The 20,620-nt window shown below is 36.1% G+C and overlaps 1 protein-coding gene across 1 annotated transcript in view; it reads right to left on the bottom strand.

The window, feature by feature from the left end:
• Positions 1 to 20,620, bottom strand: part of LOC110637393 (myosin-1) — an 81,518-nt gene that overhangs the window by 37,669 nt on the left and 23,229 nt on the right. The window contains exons 14-15 of the mRNA XM_021787479.2: positions 20,332 to 20,484; positions 20,150 to 20,239 (exon numbers count right to left, since the gene is read on the bottom strand). Of these exons, the coding sequence (XP_021643171.2) occupies positions 20,150 to 20,239; positions 20,332 to 20,484 (243 nt within the window). The remainder of the gene's footprint in view (positions 1 to 20,149; positions 20,240 to 20,331; positions 20,485 to 20,620) is intronic.

Here is a 20,620-nt window from a genome sequence, read left to right as displayed (position 1 = left end):
GATAAGTTGAGAGAAGGGAGATTGAGGTAGTTTGGTCATGTGAAGCGTAGACATACGGAGGCTCAAGTTAGACAAGTAGAGCACATTAGGTTAGAGGATAGAAAGAAAAAAAGGGATAGATCTAAATTGACTTGGAAGATAGTAGTACAACATGACCTAGAAGCATTACAAATTTCTGAGGATTTAATCCAAAATCGTTTAGAGTGGAGAAAGCGAATCCATATAGCCAACCCCAAATTTTTGGGATAAAGGCTTAGTTGAGTTGAGTTGAGTATATATAACCTTCTTTAAAACATCCTATATTTTTCACCAAACACCGAAACAAAAAGACTTGTCTGAAGTTTTACCTGTTCCTTTTCTTTCTCCATTTCAAGCCCATATTCCTAGTCCTCCTCTCCAATTCTACTCTGTCATCCTCAACAGCCCCCCCCCAGGCCCACGGCAAACACTAAAAAATATGATACAGGACACCGACTGCTCCTGATGACTCATCACCTGTTCCTTCTTCACCTATTCCAATCATGCTTTCAACAGATGCAACATCTCCTCCAACTACCCTTCCCAAAGGTATTTGTTCCTCTCAAAACCTCCATCTCATTTATAATTTTCTCAGTTATCATCATTTATTACCTTCCTATTTATGTCTTTGTTTCCACCTTATCTGATGTTTCCACACCGAAGAATGTTAGAGAGGCATTGGAACATTCAAGGTGGCGCGATGCAATGATAGAGGAAATGACTACTCTTCATAACAATGGTACTTGGGAGTTGGTTCCACTAGCACAGGATAAATCTCTTGTTGGGTGTCGCTGGGTTTTTACTGTGAAGGTAGGTTTTGATGGAAAGGTTGATCGATTGAAGGCTCATCTTGTTGCCAGGTAAAATCTATGGGTTTGATTATGGTGACAATATGACACCTCTTCACTTGCTAAAATTGCATCAATTTATCTACTTATCTCTTCGGTAACAATACATCTCTGGACACTTCAACGACTAGATATTAAGACTACTTTTTTCCACGAGGAACTAGCTGAGGAGGCATATGTTACGTACTATAGAAAGAAATATAAGAGAATATGATTAGATATTCTAGAAGTTGGGTAAGTAAGGAATTGGAGGGAAATGTGGATGACTTGTTAGGGAGCTAGCTGTTCTATAGTTGGCAAGTGAGCTGTTCTACAGTTGGCAAGTGAGCTGTTCTACAGTTGGCAAGATGAGAGAGCTAAGGCAATTATGAGATAGTTGTTGTATAAATAACTCAACTATATCTTTCTTGTATTCATTTTAGAATTTACAAGAAATACAATAACTAGTCTCTATTCTCTTCTCTCTCTCTCTCTTTTCTCTCTACTCTTCTATTCTTTTCTGTTAAGAGTTCTCAAACCCTAACATTGGTATCAGAGCTTTGCATCCAAGAAACTAGTGGGTAATTCTTTCTTAAAGGTCGCAGCCATGACTAGGTCTGTTGTGGTTGGCCCAGAAATGGTACGGATTGCAGAATTGGAGGAGCAAATGAGAAATTTGCAGGAAGTAACTCAGAGGAATGCTGAGGAACTGAATGATTTCAAGAAGGAGATGAAAGAGGAATTAAACAAGACTTCTTTAACCAATAATGCCATTTTGAAGGACTTGCGACAAATGATGATCACTCATGTGGTGGAAAGGAATAAGGGCAGCAGCAGTTCAAATGAGGGTAGAAGCAGAGTCGAAAACAGGGGAATGCAATCTAACCCTATAGTGCAGCCAGTTCCTGTGGTACATTCAGTCCCTATAATCCAATCAATTCCTGCAGATAATAGGGGATTATTACCTATTCCTAACATGGATGGTATGTCTCCATTATTGCCTAAAATTGAATTAGTTACTTTTGAAGGTAAAGAACCTAGGGCTTGATTGAGAAAATGTGTTAAGTATTTTGAGGTGTATAGGGTCCCTCATGATCAAAGAGTGCAATTAGCCAGTCTTTTCTTGCTTGATAGGGCTAATGCTTGGTTTCACAATTGGGAAAAAGGAGAGACATTCTTTGGAGGAATTTGAGAAGGAAATTTGTAGTAGGTTTGGGGAGAACGGATTAGAAGATATAGTGGAGGAATTTATGAAAATGAGACAACAAGGGATAGTGGGGGAGTATCAAGATGAGTTTGAGGATTTAAGAATAAGGATGGAGAGGCTATTACCTAATTTGGGGGAATCTTACTTTTTGTTAGGATTTATAGGAGATTTAAAAGATGAAATCAGATTAATGGTAAAGATGATGAAACCTTTCACTCTTTCCCAAGCTGTGGAAATAGCTAGATTGCAAGAACAATTGTTAGAAAACACCAAGAAACCTGGATCTGCAACTAATTCTTCCAAATTCAAAGCCATGACTAATAGTCCGACAACTTATTCCAATTCTTCTTTTCAGTATTCCAGACTTTATCAAACCTATCAATACCCTCCTAGACCACCAAATTTTGATTCTCAAAATAAACTCAACCCCCTTGTTACGAAGCAACAATCCGTAGATAGTACTACTACAGTTACTAATACTTCCACAGTAGCCTCAAAACCTAATACCAGTCAGACTCAACCAACAAGAAACTTCCTAAACCATGTTTTAGATGTAGTGAAAAGTATTTTCCGGGCCATCAATGTAAGTCAAAGACATTTAATGCTTTGTGTATGGATGGGAAAGATGAGGAATTGGATGAGGAGTGGCATGATGTGGGGGTTGATATAGAAGAATTGGGAGAGGCTAGTCCCACCTTATCTCTTCATGCTTTAGAGGGCAGTCATGGGGCTGACACTATAAGAATGTTAGGGATTCACAAAAATAGGCAATTGGTGATCCTCATTGATAGTGGTAGTACCACTAGTTTTATGGACAAGAGGATAGCACAGGAACTGAAATTAGACTTAGTGCAGATTCCATTTAAAGTAGTTACTGTTGCTGATGGAAGAAAATTGGGTTGTAACCATCTATGTCAACAATTTAAATGGAAAATGCAGCATAATGACTTTATGTTTGACTTCAAAATATTGCAGTTAGGTGGATTTGACATGATTTTGGGAGTTGATTGGTTAAAAGATCATAATCCTGTTCTTTTGGCCTGCTATGCTTAATGATGTCATGCAGTGGGTTCGCACCTGTGATACTTGTGCTAGATGTTAGGGAGAGCACTGTGCTTATCTAGGGTTATTACAACCTCTACCAATTCCTACTCAAGCTTGGCAGCAGGTGTCTATGGATTTTATTGAAAGATTGCCCAAGTCAAAGGGGAAAGACACCATTTTGGTAGTTGTTTGCAGATTTACTAAATTTGGCCATTTTATTTCACTAGCACATCCATTTTCTGCTGTTACTGTAGCCAAACTTTTCATTGATCACATTTTTAAGTTGCATGGAGCTCCTCAAGTTATTGTTTCTGACAGAGATAAGGTGTTTACTAGCTTATTTTGGCAAGAATTGTTTCGAAGTATGGGAATTAAACTTAATTTTAGTTCTGCCTATCACCCTCAGTCTGATGGACAGACTGAAAGAGTTAATCAGTGTGTGGCGAATTATTTGAGGTGCATGGTTCATTTGAAGCCTACTAATTGGAGCTCTTGGTTACCTATGGCAGAATGGTGGTACAATTCCTCTTATCAAAGTGCTATTCAGATGACTCCATTTGAAGCACTGTATGGGTATGCTCCACCTCTGTTTCATGAAAATTTTACTCTTGATTCATCAGTTGGGGCTGTAGGGAGATTGTTACAAGAGAGATAGCATCTTAATAATCTCTTAAAGGAAAATTTACAAGTGGCCCAGCATAGGATGAAGCAACAAGCTGACGATGAGAACTGAGAGGGAATTTGTTGTTGGGGATTGGGTGTATTTGAAACTTCAGCCTTATAGGCAGACTTCAGTATCTGTCAGACAAACTCTTAAACTTTCTGCTAAGTTTTATGGGCCATTCAGAATTCTTGCTAAGATTGGGAAAGTTGCTTATCAATTAGACTTGCCTCCAACAGCTACTATTCACCCTGTTTTCCATGTATCCATGCGTAAGAAAAAGGTTGGGGATGGTGTGGTGGTTGCTACTGATTTACCTGTTATGCAAGATGACCAGATTAAAGTTGTTCTTGAGCAGGTTTTGCAGACCAGGATAATTGAAAGAGGACACCAGAGAGTGGAACAGGGACTTGTTAAGTGGCTTAATCTGTCAACAGAGGACGCCACTTGGGAAGATAGAAGCTTTATTGAAGTGCAATTTCCTGAAGTCTCCCTTTCTTGGGGACAAGAAAGTGCTAAAGGAGGGAGTATTGTTACGTACTATAGAAAGAAATATAAGAGAATATGATTAGATATTCTAGAAGTTGGGTAAGTAAGGAATTGGAGGGAAATGTGGATGAGTTGTTAGGGAGCTAGCTGTTCTGTAGTTGGCAAGTGAGTTGTTCTGTAGTTGGCAAGTGAGCTGTTCTACAGTTGGCAAGATGAGACAATTGAGGCAGTTATGAGATAGTTGTTGTATAAATAACTCAGCTATATCTTTCTTGTATTCATTCCAGAATTTACAAGAAATACAATAACTACTCTCTATTCTCTTCTCTCTCTATCTCTTTTCTCTCTACTCTTCTATTCTTTTCTGTTAGAGTTCTCAAACCCTAATAGTATATATGGAGCATCACGAGGTTTGTTGCTAAGGGAGAGTCTGGCTTGGTATGTCATCTACGACATGCACTATATGGTCTAACACAGTCTCCAAGGACATGGCTTGGATAATTCAGTACCATGGTCCAACAGTTTGGAATGAACAAAAGTGGAGCTAATCATCCAGAATTTTTTTGCCAATCATGGCCAATGCATTTATCTGGTAGTCTAGTTTATGCATAGTCATAACAAGAAATGACCATGACGGGATCATTTAGTTCAAAACAATATTTGTTCAGTCACTTTCAAACTATTTATCTGGGAAAACTATAGTACCTTTTGTGAATTGATTTAGCACAATCAACAAGGGGTATTGCTATTTCTCAAAGGAAATATGCTTTGGATATACTCAAAAAGACTAGCATGATATATTGCAAACCTGTAGAAACTCCCATGGATCCAAATGTCAAACTTGTTCCCAGATGAGGGAAGCCATTAGAAGATTTTGATAAATATCAAAGGCTGGTGGGCAAGCTGAATTATCTTACAAGAACACGACTAGATATCTCATTTGCTATTAGTGTGGTGAGTCAATTTCTACAGGCTCCATGCAGTGATCATTCAAATGTCTCGGGTATATAAAAGGATCTCCTAAACAAGTATGTTGCATGAAGAAAAGGGTCATTCACAAATTGTTGGGTGCTCCGATGCAGATTGGGCAAGTTCTCCCGCAAATAGGTGATCTACTTTAGAATATTGTATCATGATTGGAGGGAATCTAATATCCTAGAAAAACAAAAAAGAGCAAGATGCAATCACTAAATCAAGTGCAGAAGCAAAATACAGAACCATGACTCCAGCAACATGTGAGCTTATCTAGTTACAATAGCTTCTCTAAGAGTTAAGGTCTAGAGAAGTTAAACAAATGAAGCTAATATATGATAATCAAGCTGCCCTTCATGCTACCTCAAATCTAGTCTTTCATAAAAGAATAAAATACATAGAGATGGATTGTCATTTTATTAGGCAAAAGAAAGAATCAGGTCTATTGCCACCAGTTTTGTTAGATGGTATTTATTTTAACTTTTAAGCTAGTTAAACCAGCTAATAAGCCTAAAAATAAGCTGACTTGTTTGTTTATAATAATTCTTGGGCTTATAAGTTTAGCTTATAAGCTAAAAAAAATAAATTAGGAGACCCAACTTTTTATTTTGGTACTTATAAGCTAGTTTCACCAAGTATTTTAATATATTATTCTTATTTAATTTTTATAATTTCATTATTAATCTCATTTAATATCATTTTTAGTCATTTTAAAGATAATTGTGCTTATAAGCTATTTTTTACCAAACATATCAACAGCTTATCAGTCACTCATAAGCACTTTAACCAAACACATAACTGCTTAAAATTTTAAATACTTATAAGTTCAAATTAACTAGTTTTCATAAGATAAGCCAAACACCATCTTAGTTCAAATGACCGGCTAGCAAATGTCTTCACTAAGTCTCCTAGGGTTCTCCGTTGAATACATTTATAACAAGCCTAAAGCATATGACACATACACTCCAACTTGAGAGGGAGTGTTGAGATTATCCTTTTATCCTCTTAATAGTCATCGTATTTTAGTAGCACAATAGAAGAGTAGCATTTAAGTTAGCCATAGGACTCCTATAAAGCTTATGACTCCAATGTAACGTGTGTAATGGTTTGAATGATACTGTTAGAGATGCATTCATGGGCCAAGCTTCTGAGACACGTGCTCCTCCAAATACAAAAGTCAATCTAAGCCAGGATGGTAACAACTAGTTTCAGCAGCAAAGGAATTACAGAGGCAGCAACTTAATTACAGCATTTTTCCTAATTAGGAAGTTCTAATTTAATAGTCTTCTTATTTCAATAAAACATCTTGATCGTATGTTCCTATTTAGAGGACAAGAAACTATTGTTGTCATCTCTTTAAAAAGGGAACATATCATGAATAAAATCAAACAGAATTATTTTCAACTCTATTGAGATGTGAACTCTCTCTCTCAACGAGTCTACAATTGAAATTCCCTTTTAACGAGCTCTCATTTCAGCAACAACAGGTTAAGGTAAGAATTGAGGTAAAGCAAAAGTTTCAGCCTTTGAATCAAATTTTACTATTAACTGGCCTGTTCAAGATCCTAGTCACAAGAATATAACTTGGTATCAGAGCCAAGCATCATGGGCAATTCCAATTGGCCTAACAAGGTCGAAGCTTTCATGCAAGAAACAAACGCATGTTTAGAAAATGCAAGAGTCACACGTCAAGGTCGAGTCCTAGATTGAAGATTTGTCTCGACAATTAAGAGAGTTCTTCAAAAGCTCGAGAACAAGGTCAAGCCAAGGAAGGGATGAAGGGACAAGCAACATCAACCAAATTGTTTCCCCTCAACACATAGAAAAGAGACCCGAGAGATGATAAGTTTTCACCATTGCGCCTCGCTATACAAAATTAGACTTCCCTTCCTTCAATGGTTCAGAAGACCCTCTAAGGTGGCTAAATCGGTGTGAATAATTTTTCCACAATAATGAACGCAGAAGGCTGACAAGATTGGTTTAGTTCTATTCCACATGTTAGGTGAAGCTCAGCTATGGTTCTATAGGCTGGAGCAAGAAGAATTGAGAATAAATTGGAACACCTTCAAGAATTACTGTAACCTGCGCTTCAGACCACCTGTACTAAATAATTCGTTAGGAGAATTGGTAAATTTGAAACAAACCAACACAGTAAACAAGTATCAACGCCAATTCAAATCACTATTACCTAGAACCTTATCTGTCCGCCCGAATCAATAGGTAGATCTTTTTACCGTTGGATTAATTGACGGTATTTGAATGGATGTAGAGTCTGTTTTGCATTGATGTTAAAACTACTATTAAGAAAAAATAATTTTTAAAAATATATTAAAAAATAATTTAAAATTAATTTGATAAGCATTAAAAAAATTCATTTTTTCAAACTGACTTTTTTAATAGCATCTAAAATGTGGCTTTTTTCTGAAAAGCAGTTTTAGTCTAGAAACCTCAATGCTAAACAGGCACGTGAAATTGCAGAATCCACCCAATTTGTAAATGGCTACGAATCTAGCTCGAGCCTTTGAAAAGTAGCAACAGTTGGAGCCTCCGAGGGAAAGTACATGGGGATCCATCGTGATAATGACCAGTAGCGTGGGGGGTGTCTCCAACCCTTTTGTGAAACGACTTAATCGAGCTAAAATGGAGGAACATCAATCCAACGGGTTGTGCTACAACTGCGATGAGCCTTATTCCTTTGGGCATCAATGCAGTTGCTGATTCGGGAGAAGATGCCAATAATTTAGACTCACCTGAAACAAGGGAACCCGAAATTTCCTTGCATGCAATAACAAGAAAACATCATGCTTGCACTATGCAATTGAAAGATATTATTAAAGATCATTCATTACAGGTGTTCGATTGCACACAAAACTTTGTTAGTTACACAGCAACATAACAGCTTGGCCTATTTGCCCAACCTCAAACAGGAATGAGTGATTCAGTTGCCAATGGAGAGAATTCACAGTGTCTATGCAAGGCGGTAGTTGATCATGACCATTTCGTTGTTGACTTCTTTATTTCTTTTGGATGGATTTGATATTGTTTTAGGTGTCCAATGACTTACAACATTGGGACCCATTTTACGGGATTTCACTTCACTCACTATGAATTTTGGGATAGAAGGTAAACAAATTATCATGTCTGCTTACAACTAGGCTCGGGCCCGACAGTGGTTCGACCATACCGCATTCCACAATGTTGTAGCAAGACATCATCCGCCCTGGCAAATCCCCTTTTTCTTCACTTGTTTCAATGGTTCGCAAGCAATACAATACATGGCAATTTTGTGTGGACCAAGAGAACTCAATGCTCGCACTGTAAAAGATAAATTTCCAATTCCGATGTTGGACAAATTAGTAGATGAACTCCATGGGCCAACTTATTTCATAAATTAGATCTTCGATCGGGCTACCATCAGGTTTGAATGGATCCCTCAAACATTGAGAAAACTGCTTTCAAAACCCACCATGGCCATTTTGAGTTCTAGGTAATGCCCTTTGGCCAAACTAATGCACCATCCACATTTCAAGCTCTTATGAATAATGTATTCCTTTAATACTTACGTCAATTGTTCTTATTTTTTTATGACATCTTAATTTATAGGAAAACATGCGAAGACCATTTGAGGCACACCAAAATAGTTTTGAATTACTTTGAGCACACCATCTTTATTTAAAAAAATCCAAGCGTTGTTTTAGGGAGAAACAGGTGGCTGTAACCCCCCACAGTCACTCAACTTTAATATGTAATATAAAACTCACTCAGCTTTTAAATTTTGTACGTTAAAATTCATCTTTCTTCCTTTCTCTCTCTCTCTCTCTCTCCCTCCCTCCGTTTCCTTCGTTCTCTCTCTCCCTCTCACTCAACTTCAATATGTAATCTAAAACTCCCTCAACTTTTAAATTTTGTATGTTAAAATTCATCTCTCTCTCTCTCTCTCTCTCTCTCTCTCTCTATGCTGAGCAATCAAGATTACAATATGTTCATTGTTCCATGAAAACAGGGCTTTTTTTGCAACCTACAACACAAAATTCACCTTAGCAAAATTTATGATTTTCATATATTATAAATAAATATTTAATTATTTTTCTAAAAAAATAAATATAAAATTATTAAATTATTACCAACTAGTTCTCGCCTACTTCTTGGCCACTTAAAATTTCAAAATCAATTCTTATTTTTAACAAATTTAAGGGCTTGAAAAAGTGAAACTAATTGATTATATTCTATAAGCATAGTCAACAAAGTAAATTTGTTGTCATTTTAAAAATAACAAAATCCTGATTCAGCAAAAATATACACATATTATCTTATAATTATTTTCATTTTAAAAATTACATGAAATCTTATGATCTGCTCAAACTCCTTTTTTCACAAAAATATGACATGGCGTATCCAGCGGAAAGATTGATGAGCGTTTTGATTGCTACCCACCATTCTGATATTTTTAAAATATAATCATTACAATGACTAATATCAAATGCTAGTTTTTGAAGATCAAATTAAATTCATCTTGTTAGTAAGGTTAAAAAAATTTTGTTTAGGTAAATTTTGTGTTGAAGGATGCAAAAAGAGCCCAATTTTTGTGCAAAAATGAACATATTGTGAGCTTGATTGCTCAGAACAGATAGAGAGGGCGAGAGAGAGAAATGAATCAAATTAAAAAAAAATGATATATTGTTAATTACTTTTTTTTTAACAATATGCTATTTATAAGAAAACGTAAAAAAAGCTAAAACTATTAAGTTTTAAAAAAATGTTAAAAAAATTATACTCAATAGATAAATTAAGATTAAAAATTATATTGTATATCGATATTGAATGGGATCATGAGAATGTGGTTTTAAACCATAATGGTGTTACATTGATAATTGTATTATATTGATATAAAATTGTGAGACAATGGTTTTACAAATAACAAAATTGAAAGACAATTGTATTACAAATGATAAAGCAGAAGGACAACAGTGCTATGGCTAGTAAAGGTAAAAGATGATCTTGTTACACATGGCATAAGAGAGGAGAGAGGAATGCTGACTAAGCACCACATTGAATTTATCCATATCAGTGTTTAACCAGGAAACCAATGAATGGGGGTCAAAGGGATTTCACTATGCAAAATTTAAAAATTGAGAGAGTTTTATGTTACAGTTTTAAGTTAAAAGGACTATGATATTACAATCACTTAAGTTCAAGGACAGTTGTTCAAATTTATCACACATTTGGGACAGATTATTTCAGCTTCAAGGGTGTCTACAGATGCAAGTAAAATTCAAGCAGTTATTAAATGGCCCATACCGCAATCCACAACAGCTTTATGCAGGTTCCTAGGCCTGTCAAGGTACTACAGTAAATTTAAACAAAAAAATTATGGTCAGATAACAGCTTCTTTAACAAGCATGCTCAAACGGAGCTCCTTCAATTGGAATAAATATGCTGTGACAGCCTTTACAAAGTTAAAACAAACACTTGCTGCCGCGCCAGTGCTACAACTATCCAATTTTAATGTGGAATTTGTAGTTGAATGTGATGCAACAAGTGAAGGAATTGGGGCAATTCTCCAACAAAATGAGCATCCCATTGTTTTCTTTAGCAGGAAATTGGCCGCAAGACAGTTCAAGCCACAAGCGTATTAAAGAACTAATTGGGTTAACAAAAGCAGTGTAGCATTGGCGACCTTATTTATGGGGGTGCCCTTTTCTTATTCAAACAGATCACTACAAACTAAAATACCTCTTGGAACAACGGCTAACTTCCCCTCGACAACACTAGATAAGCAAGCTCATGGGTTTTTATTTTAAAGTGGAATAAAAGGCAGGCCATTTAAACAAAGCTGCAGATGCTCTCTCCCGCATATGTGAAGAACAAAAATTATCGTATGCCATCTCTCAACCTCAAACATTGTTGTTTGATGCTATAAGAGAAGAAACTACGAGATCTGATGTGTTGAAAGAAATGATAACAAAGGTGGGGCATGGAACTACGGACGCTGCTTGGTCCATCCAGGATGGCCTTCTCCTCTACAAGGATTGAATTTATTTGCTTACCTCCTCTTCCTTAATATCTTCAGTACTTTCGAGTATTAATGATAGAAAACGAGGGCGTCCAGAAAACATTGCAGCGAGTGCGCAATGATTTTTATAAGCAAGGCATAAAAACAGCAGTCCAAGAATATGTAACGGCCTGTCCAGTTTGTCAGCAAAATAAAGCCGAGCACTTACAGCCAACCAGCTTACTACAACCATTGGTCATTCCTACACAAATATGGGCAGATATCTATATGGGCTTCATCGATGAGCTACCAAAATCATGGGAAAAATCTATTCTATTTGTTGTGATTGATCACTTCTCCAAGTACGGCCATTTTCTATCTCTATCTCATCCATACATGGCTACTAGTGCTGCCACTACACTCTCTGAGCACATTGTGCACTTAAGTGGATTACTATAATCCATTGTATGTGATCGGGATGCTGCTTTTACAAGCAATTTTTGGAAAGAGCTTTTTCAATTATGTGGTACATAGTTGGCCTTTTCATCTGCATATACCACCCATAGACAGACAGCCAAACTAAAGTAGTAAACAGAATAATTGAGATGTACTTGCATTGTTATGTTGGGGATAGACCAAGTAAATGGATGGCATGGTTTCCATGGGCGGAATATTTTTCACACAGTTTTGCATACTTCCCCTTTTAAGGTCGTCTATGGTCGTGATCCACCTCGTTTGTTATCTTATGTGGCTAGTTCCTCCTAAGTAGATGTTGTAGATCAAGCCTTGCTAGACCGTTGTAGAAAACAGAGAATTTGAAAATTTTTCTTTTATATTTCTTCATACTAAAATAATTTACAGGCATTCTAATTTATATACAAAGGCTAGGACTAACTAGGAAACTAATAATAGCCAATAAATACAATGATTCCTAATTATATTCTAATTTACAGCTAATTTACGCTGATTAAGGGATTTACACTAATTGAAGGATTCTAACACTCCCCCTCAAGTTGGTTCATGTATGTTGCACATGCCCAACTTGCAAACTAGGGTATGAAACCCCTTACAACTTAATCCCTTAATGAACACATCAGCTAACTGATCTTTCGACCCTACGTGAGAGATACTCAAGGAACCATTGACAACTTTTTCTTTTATGAAGTGTCTGTCAATCTCTATATGTTTAGTCCAATCATGTTGAACTGGATTGTGAACTATACTAATGGCAGCTTTGTTATCACAAAACAGGGACAACCCACTAGTTTCCAGCAATTTTAATTCCTCCATAATCTTTCGTAACCGCAATAGTTCACAAATACCTAGAGTCATTGCTCTAAACTCAGCCTCTGCACTGGATTTAGCTGTCACATTGCTTCTTGCTTCTCCAAGTGACTAGATCACCACTAATAAAAATACACTAACCAGATGTCAATCTCCTATCATCAAGAGATCCACCCCAATCTGCATCTGTAAAGGCCTTAATCTGAAGATGGCCATACTTTGAGAAAAGAAATCCTTTTCCAAGTGCAGATTTTAAGTATCGCAAGATGCGAAAAATAGCCTCCAAATGAGGTTCACGAGAATTATGCATATACTGACTCACTAAACCGACTGCATATGTTATATCTGGTCTGGCATGCGAAAGGTAAATCAGTCTGCCAACCAACGTCCAATATCTCCCAATATCCACGGATTCCCCAACTCCAGCTTGCAATTTGTGATTTGCCTCAATGGGAGACTTTACTGGTTTACAACCTAGTATTCCTGTTTCCTCCAATAGATCTCGTATGTACTTCCTTTGAGAAATAAAAATTCCTTTATCTGATCTGGCAACCTCTATTCCAAGAAAGTACTTTAGCCTTCTCAAATCTTTGATTTCAAACTCCTGTGCTAGTTGTTCCTTTAGATGAATCATTGCTTCCCTATCATCACCAGTTACAACAATATCATCCACATAGACAACAAGCAGAGTGATCTTATTCCTATAGTGTTTTATAAACAAGGTGTGATCAGCATTGCTTTAGCAATATCCGAAAGAAACCATAGCCTTACTAAACCTGTCAAACCATGCCCTAGGTGACTATTTTAAACCATACAGTGCTTTCTTCAATCTGCAAACTTTTCCTTTGGTCTTCCCATTCTCAAACCCTGGAGGGATTTTCATATATACTTCTTCTTCCAAATCACCATGTAAAAAGACATTTTTTACATCAAACTACTGCAAATCCCACTCAAGATTTACCGCACATGATAGTAAAATTATAATGGTATTCATTTTAGTAACAGGAGCAAACGTTTCCTGGTAATCTATCCCATACGTCTGTGTGAAGCCTTTTGCTACCAGCCTAGCCTTATACCTTTCAATTGAACCATCTGCTCTATGTTTCACAGTGAACACCCACTTGCATCCAACTGATTTTTTCCCCATTGGAAGAGTAACAAGTTCCCATGTCTCATTCTTTGCTAGAGCTTTTATCTCCTCCACCATGGCCGCCTTCCATTTTGGATCAAGACATGCTTTCTTCCAATCCTGTGAGATAGAAACAGAAAATAGAAAGACTCTATAGGATAGAGACAAAGAATCATAGAAAATAAAGTTAGAGATGGGATGTTTAGTACAGGTTCTAATACCTTTTCTAAGAGCAATAAGAATATCAAGATCATTATTAGAAGAAGGAAGAGTAGACTGAGAATTAAAATTAGACTCTTCAGGAACCAAAGGAGACTCGTCACTTACCATAGGATGTTCAGGAATTGAATCCAGAGATTCCGGTTGATCAGCAGTATCCTGCTCGATGGCTATATCTGTCTTGTTCCGCCGAGTATAGATTCTCAAATCTTGTCCATTCAGTCTCCCTCGAGATTTAGGTGACTCCCCTGAGTATCATTATTCAATATAGACTTTAGACCTAGATTTTCCCTTTGAAGTTGAAAGTTGGGAGAGCACAAAGAATAAGGGAAAAACACCTCTTCTTTCTTCCTATGCTCCCCCTAAAGAGGTGGATGAAAATAAGATTCAAATTCCCTAAAAGTAACACCCATGCTCACAAAACATTTCCGTGTATGAGGGTGGTAACACCTATACCCCTTCTGAGTACTAGAATAACCAACAAAGACACACTTGAGGGCTCTAGGTTCTAACTTCCCCCTATTAAGCTGATGAACAAAGCAAACACAACCAAAGACCTTTGGAGGAATAGTATATGAAATTTTACCTTGCAAAACCTCTAAAGGACTCTTAAACTCCAAAGTCCAGAGTGGCATCCTGTTAATAACATATACAACAGAAAGAATTGCATCCCCCTAGTAAGGTTTGGGAATATTCATTGTAAACATAAGAGACCTAGCAACCTCAAGTAAATGTCTATTTTTTCTTTCAGACATTCCATTTTGAGCACTAGTGTTAACACAACTAGCCTGCTGCAAAATTCCGTATGACTTCAAATATTCCTGAAAAACTCCATTCATATACTCTGTGCCATTATCAGTTCTCAATATTCTAACATGAGCATCAAACTGAGTGCTAATCATTTTGTGAAACTGCTGAAAACATGAAAATACTTCATTTATCCCTTTTATCAGATATACCCAAGTTAACCTACTGCAACAATTAATAAAGGTCACAAACCATCTATAACCTGACAAAGACACAGCTTGAGTAGGCCCTCACACATTAGAATGAATAGTCATAAAAAGAACTGAAGTCTTATTATTTATTGCATGATACAATTGTCTAGTATGTTTGATAAACTCACAAGCATCATATACTAACAATTCAGTTTTACATTGCTTAAACAAAAGAGGATAAAGTTTCTCTAAAACAGTAAATGAAGGATGTCCAAGTCTCCTATGCTACTGAATAATTTCTTTCTCAGCATCCATAGATTGTCCCAACATGGCCTAATCAACACAATCATTTAATAAATATAGACCATCTTGCAATCTACCACTGCCAATCGTTCTCCCTGTTATCAACTCCTGAAACACACAGTGAGAGGGAAAAAATTCAATTTTGCAGTTGAGAGCTTTTGTGATAGAACTGACGAACAAAAGGTTAATAGAAAAGCTAGGCACATGTAAGGCAGAACTAAGACTTATAGTAGGAGTGCATTTAATAGAACTTGTTCCAGAAACATTAGATAAGAATCCATCCGCAATGCGGACATTTTCTTTGCCTGAACATGGAGAATAGTATATAAATTTATTCGAAGAGCCTGTCATATGTTTGTTTGTTCCAGAATCTATAACCCAAAATGAATTATTATGATTGGCAAGAAAAGCATTACCTGAATTGACGAAGTTAGAAGAGGCAACTGTAGTGAATTGTGATTCAAGCTGTGATAGGAATCGTCTCAGAGTATGTACCCCTTCATTGGAAAACATCCCAGTGATAGTAGTATCTTCAGAAACACTCACAGCCTCAGATACATTTGCTTGTGATCTAGCAGAGCTCATCCTTTTTCCTCCACGCCCTTTAGTTGGGCGACCGTGCATATTCCAACATTATTCTTTGATGTGCCGAGATTTCCCACAGTAGTCACAAGGCAAGTGATCCTTATTTGAAGGACCATATGACTGTTCTCGTAAGGAGTTAGTAGCCAGCCCAGCCTTATCAACAGTTGTAGAATTGATCATGACACTTCTTCTGCTCTCCTCCTGCTGAACATAAGAGTATGTCTGCCTTAAGGTGGGCAAAGAATCCTTACCAAGCACTTGGACCCGAATCTAATCATACTCCACATTTAGCCCTGCAAGAAAATCATATATGCGCTCCTTCTCAACCAATTTCTAGAACTTAACTGCATCATCCGGACATGAAGCCTGAAAGTCTTGATAGAAATCCAACTCTTGCCATAGACCACTCAGTTTTGCATAATACTGAGCAACAGTCAACTCACCTTGTTTCATTCCATGAACCTTGTTCCTAAGCTCATAAACTTGTGCATCATTTCCAACTTGAGAATAAGTCTGAGAAACAGCACTCCAAATGGTAGCGGCACTGTCCAACAGTAAACACCAACAAGCTGTATGAGGTTGCATAAAATTGATGAGCCATGACATAACAAGAGAGTTCTCCGACTCCCACTGGCTGCAGATAGAACTAGTACTTTCTAGCTTTTTTCTATCTCCAGTGATATACCCCTGCAGTTCTCTAGCTTGAATTAACAGTAGACAAAATCTAGACCATGCCAAATAATTAGTTACATCCAACTTTACAAGACTAATTTGTAAAGAGGAATTATCACCAACAAATCCAGCCTTTGTTTCAGAGACTTTCTTCTTTTCATCAGTCATTTTTCAATTAAAAAAATAGGTACTGAGACAGAAAGCAAGAAACTGAGCAACGGAAGGTACCCAAAAAAAAAATGTGCAAACCAAGTGTGAAAACACGTTGGTCAGACGCACGCCGGACAGGGAAGGTCGTCGGCAAGAGGTGCGACCGGAGAAATCACCGAAAAAAAGGGTGCACGCACCGGCGCGTGAAGAATGACGCGAGACTTCAGGAGGCGCATGAGCTCGCGCTTCACTAGACGGCGGCGAGACTCCGGGCGTAGGCTGATCGGCTAGTGTCCTTCCTCCTTAAGTGGATGGTTACAGTCACCTCCCTTCCTAGAACGACGTAAAAGCTTGACCAAAAAAAAAATTACCCAAAACTACATTGTTCACGCCAATAAATTTTGGCACTGCTCTGATACCATGTAGAAAACAGAGAATTTGGTAAAATTTTTTTTATATTTCTTCATACTAAAATGATTTACAAGCATTCTAATTTATATGCAAAGGCTAGGACTAACTAGAAAATTAATAATAGCCAATAAATACAATGATTCCTAATTATATTCTAATTCATAGCTAATTGACACTGATTAAGGGATTTATACTAATTGAGAGATTCTAACAACCGTGATGTGCTTTTAAAGGAGATTCAGAGCCACCTTCAATAGGCTCAATAGCATATCAAAGAGCAGTACGATAAAGGCCACCATGAGCTCGAATTTACTCCAGGGTCAGTGATTTAATTGTGTTTACATCCATATAAACAAAAATCTTTGGCTGGAAAGTTACGCCACAAGCTCATCCCAAGGTTTTATGGACCTTTTAAGGTTTTGCAAAAAATTGAGCAGGTGGCCTATCAATTGCAACTTCCCTTGGATAGTAAAATTCAAGGTGATTTTCATGTGTCATTGCTTAAAGAGTTTTAAGGTGCAACATCTGACACCAAACCAACTTTGCTGCTAATGGAGGACAGGCATTTGCTTCTCTTACCCAACAAGATCCTTCGTTCCCACCTAAATAAGGGTAATTGGGAGGTCTTGATTCACTAGCGTGGTATTTCTCAATCCAATGCAACTTGGGAAGCTATTCCTCATTTTCGAGAAGCTTATCTTGATTTCGAGTTTGAAGACAAGCTCTTTCTCTAGGGAGTAATGTTAAATATCCAATCGTGGGCCAAGCTTATGAGAGACGTGTTCCTCCAAATACAAACGTGGTAGCAGCTAAATTATAGCATTTTTCTTAATTAAGAAGTTTTAATTTAGCAGTCTTCTTATTTCAATAAAACATCTTGATTGTATGTTCCTATTTAGAAGATAAAAAACTATTGTTGTAATCTCTAGAAAAGGGGAACATATCATGAATAAAAATCAAGCAGAATTTTTTTCAACTCTATTAGAGATTTGGACTCTCTCAACAAGTCTAAGGTCAGAGTTCCCTTTTAACGAGCTCTCATTTCAATAATAATATGTCGAGGGAAAAATCGAGATAAAACAAAAACTTCAATCTTTGAATCAGATTTTACTTTTAACAAGCCCATGACAAGATCCTGGTCACAAGAATATAACAGAAACACAGAATTTTCCTCCCGAATCTTTCTCTTTCCTTCTTTTATTTATTATTTCACAAATAGCATAGGATACAATTGAAATCACAAACAAAGTATTAAGATTTTTCATACCATTCGGCATTATTTGTAAACAATTACAAGTATTTCATCATAAGATTAAAAGGATACAATTCAATTATGCTGAATTTGACCATATATATTTACTCGGTGCTCAATTGGGACTTTGTGATAGAGAGATTGAAATACATGGAATGGAAAGTTTGACAAACAAAATTCACATAATTATAGCATGTTGCTAGATGTTACTAATGATTTACAAAGGCCACCAAGATAATTAATTAATGGATTGATTTTGGCTCTCGTAATAGGAAGAGTACAAATTCAAATTGATAACAAGAATTTAAATGGATAAATGCAATTAGATTAATATTCTTTTCTACTACCAACTTCAACCTACCATGCAATTGGTATGGTAAGATTTTGATGGTATGTGGCATTTTTTATTACTAAGGGTGTATGTAAATTCTATTAATATTAGAAATCCTCATTGTACAAGAATTAGGTCAACATAAATGTGGTTGTAATATTCCCATTCTCATATAAGCTTCTTTTGGAATAAATCATTTGCAAGAAAAGAATTCAATTGAACTCTCATATAATCATATTTGATTTCTATTTCTTTTAAAATAATTTTTTTTAAGTTAAAAAGAATTAAATTCTTCATTCTAAACATGATAACTGACCAAAAAGAAATCAATTGAATTAAATTCTTGTAAACTTCTAATTTCCAAAAAGGGGGATAATTAAAAAGCAAGCAACTATCCATGGACGTAAATACAATTGTCAAACCACGTAAAACTCTCTCTCTCTCTCTCTATTTTCTATTCTCTGTGTGGGTATTTTCCACAAACAATGGCACAAAATTTAAGGTTCAACAAGTTTTCAATCATAAATAAAATCATGTTTTCATGCTTTCTAACCAATTCAATTTTATGCTATTTAGTACCGTAGCAAACACTAGTATGTTTTCCCTCAAAAAATCTCCTCACATTATATTTGGCACTTATTATCCTTTCCTGCATAAGAGACCCACAATATAAGACTCGGTTCATTTTAAGCTAATAATCACATCTTAAGAATTTCTTTGCAAGTGTCAAAAATATTGTTCTTTCAAAAAAATCGAAGAGAACATCAATCGATCACATGTAAATGCAAGTAACAAGTATAGTGTCACACAAACGATCTAACTAACATGAGAAAGTTATTTTTGATGTGCATCAGATATTAGTATCCTACTAGCACAAAAATTCCTATACTATACTTTTGGAATGTGAAGATCATCTGTTTTATTTCCTTATTTCCTTCTCTTACCAAGCAAAACCCAAAAAGCATTTAACTAATAAAGGATAAGCTTTATTGCTAATAAATCAAGCCAATCTCACAAAAAGTATTGCACTTTGGTTCATATTAAATTGTTACTAACCCTTTATCCGTATAAAGTGAGGAAAATCTCACTAAAACCAATGATTTTGTATGTGTCAATAATGAAATCAGGGAAAACAAATTTAAGGGGCAAAAACAGGCATGTAGTATGGGATCAATTTCAATTGAAGTGCTGATGTTTACAACATTAAAATCAAACCCTAAACAAGTTAATATTATCAATTTGAACATGGACAAAGTCTTCTAATATGTATTTAAAAGAATTAATTTGGGATTTTCAATGTCTATACAACATGCTTTAACTTGACACAAGGCTTCCATGAAATAGTTGACTATCATGAGAGAATATTTGAGAGTAAAGTTTCAGACCTAAGGCAGAATTATAATTTATAAAAACTTAACCAAAAAACTTGTTATGCTTGAGGAGAATTTTTCATTTAAACACCTCATTTGGAAGACTTCATGGACCAATTAGTGAGAATTTGATGAGAAAGATTCTACAAGGATCCAGATAGAAATTCTTAAATTGTTCAAGCCTTTAAGGTTTAAATTACTGTGTTTTAGAGTGCAGAAACTTACTAGAAACCTACCCCATACTACAAGTCTATTTTGTAGTTGTCCCTTGAATTTCAAAACATTTAATAGTTACCTCCTGCTCTAACTTGAATAGATGGCGGTTAAAGTGTTGCTGCAATCTCTCATTCGCATAGTTTATGCAAAATTGCTCAAAACTATTCCTCTGCAAAAACATATTACATAGCACAAAATTATTAAGCAAAATAATGAGAGCGCAAGAGAGACCATCATAGAAAAATTACAGTTGAAACGTACTTCAAATGATTCAAATCCATAAATATCAAGAATGCTAATGGATCTTCCAGTTCGCCTTTTGCCAACTGCAAGAGATTTGTTAATTTGTTCAACCAACCACTCAAATAAACAAGCATAGATTGACTTTGCCAATGCATCTCTTGTATCAATGGCCTGAAAAGTACAAACAAAAAAAAAATGTGCATCATGATCAAAATTTTTTCTTACGTATTTTATATCAAATGGAAATTTCTGTCATGTATTTAATATCTAATTTAAAAGCCATACATATTATTGTAATCTAATCTCA

The sequence above is a fragment of the Hevea brasiliensis genome, chromosome 1 (assembly GCF_030052815.1).
Source record: "Hevea brasiliensis isolate MT/VB/25A 57/8 chromosome 1, ASM3005281v1, whole genome shotgun sequence".
Taxonomy (NCBI): Eukaryota; Viridiplantae; Streptophyta; class Magnoliopsida; order Malpighiales; family Euphorbiaceae; genus Hevea; species Hevea brasiliensis.
The sequence above is the reverse complement of the archived record's forward strand: the minus strand, read 5'-3'. Positions and strand labels throughout refer to the sequence as shown.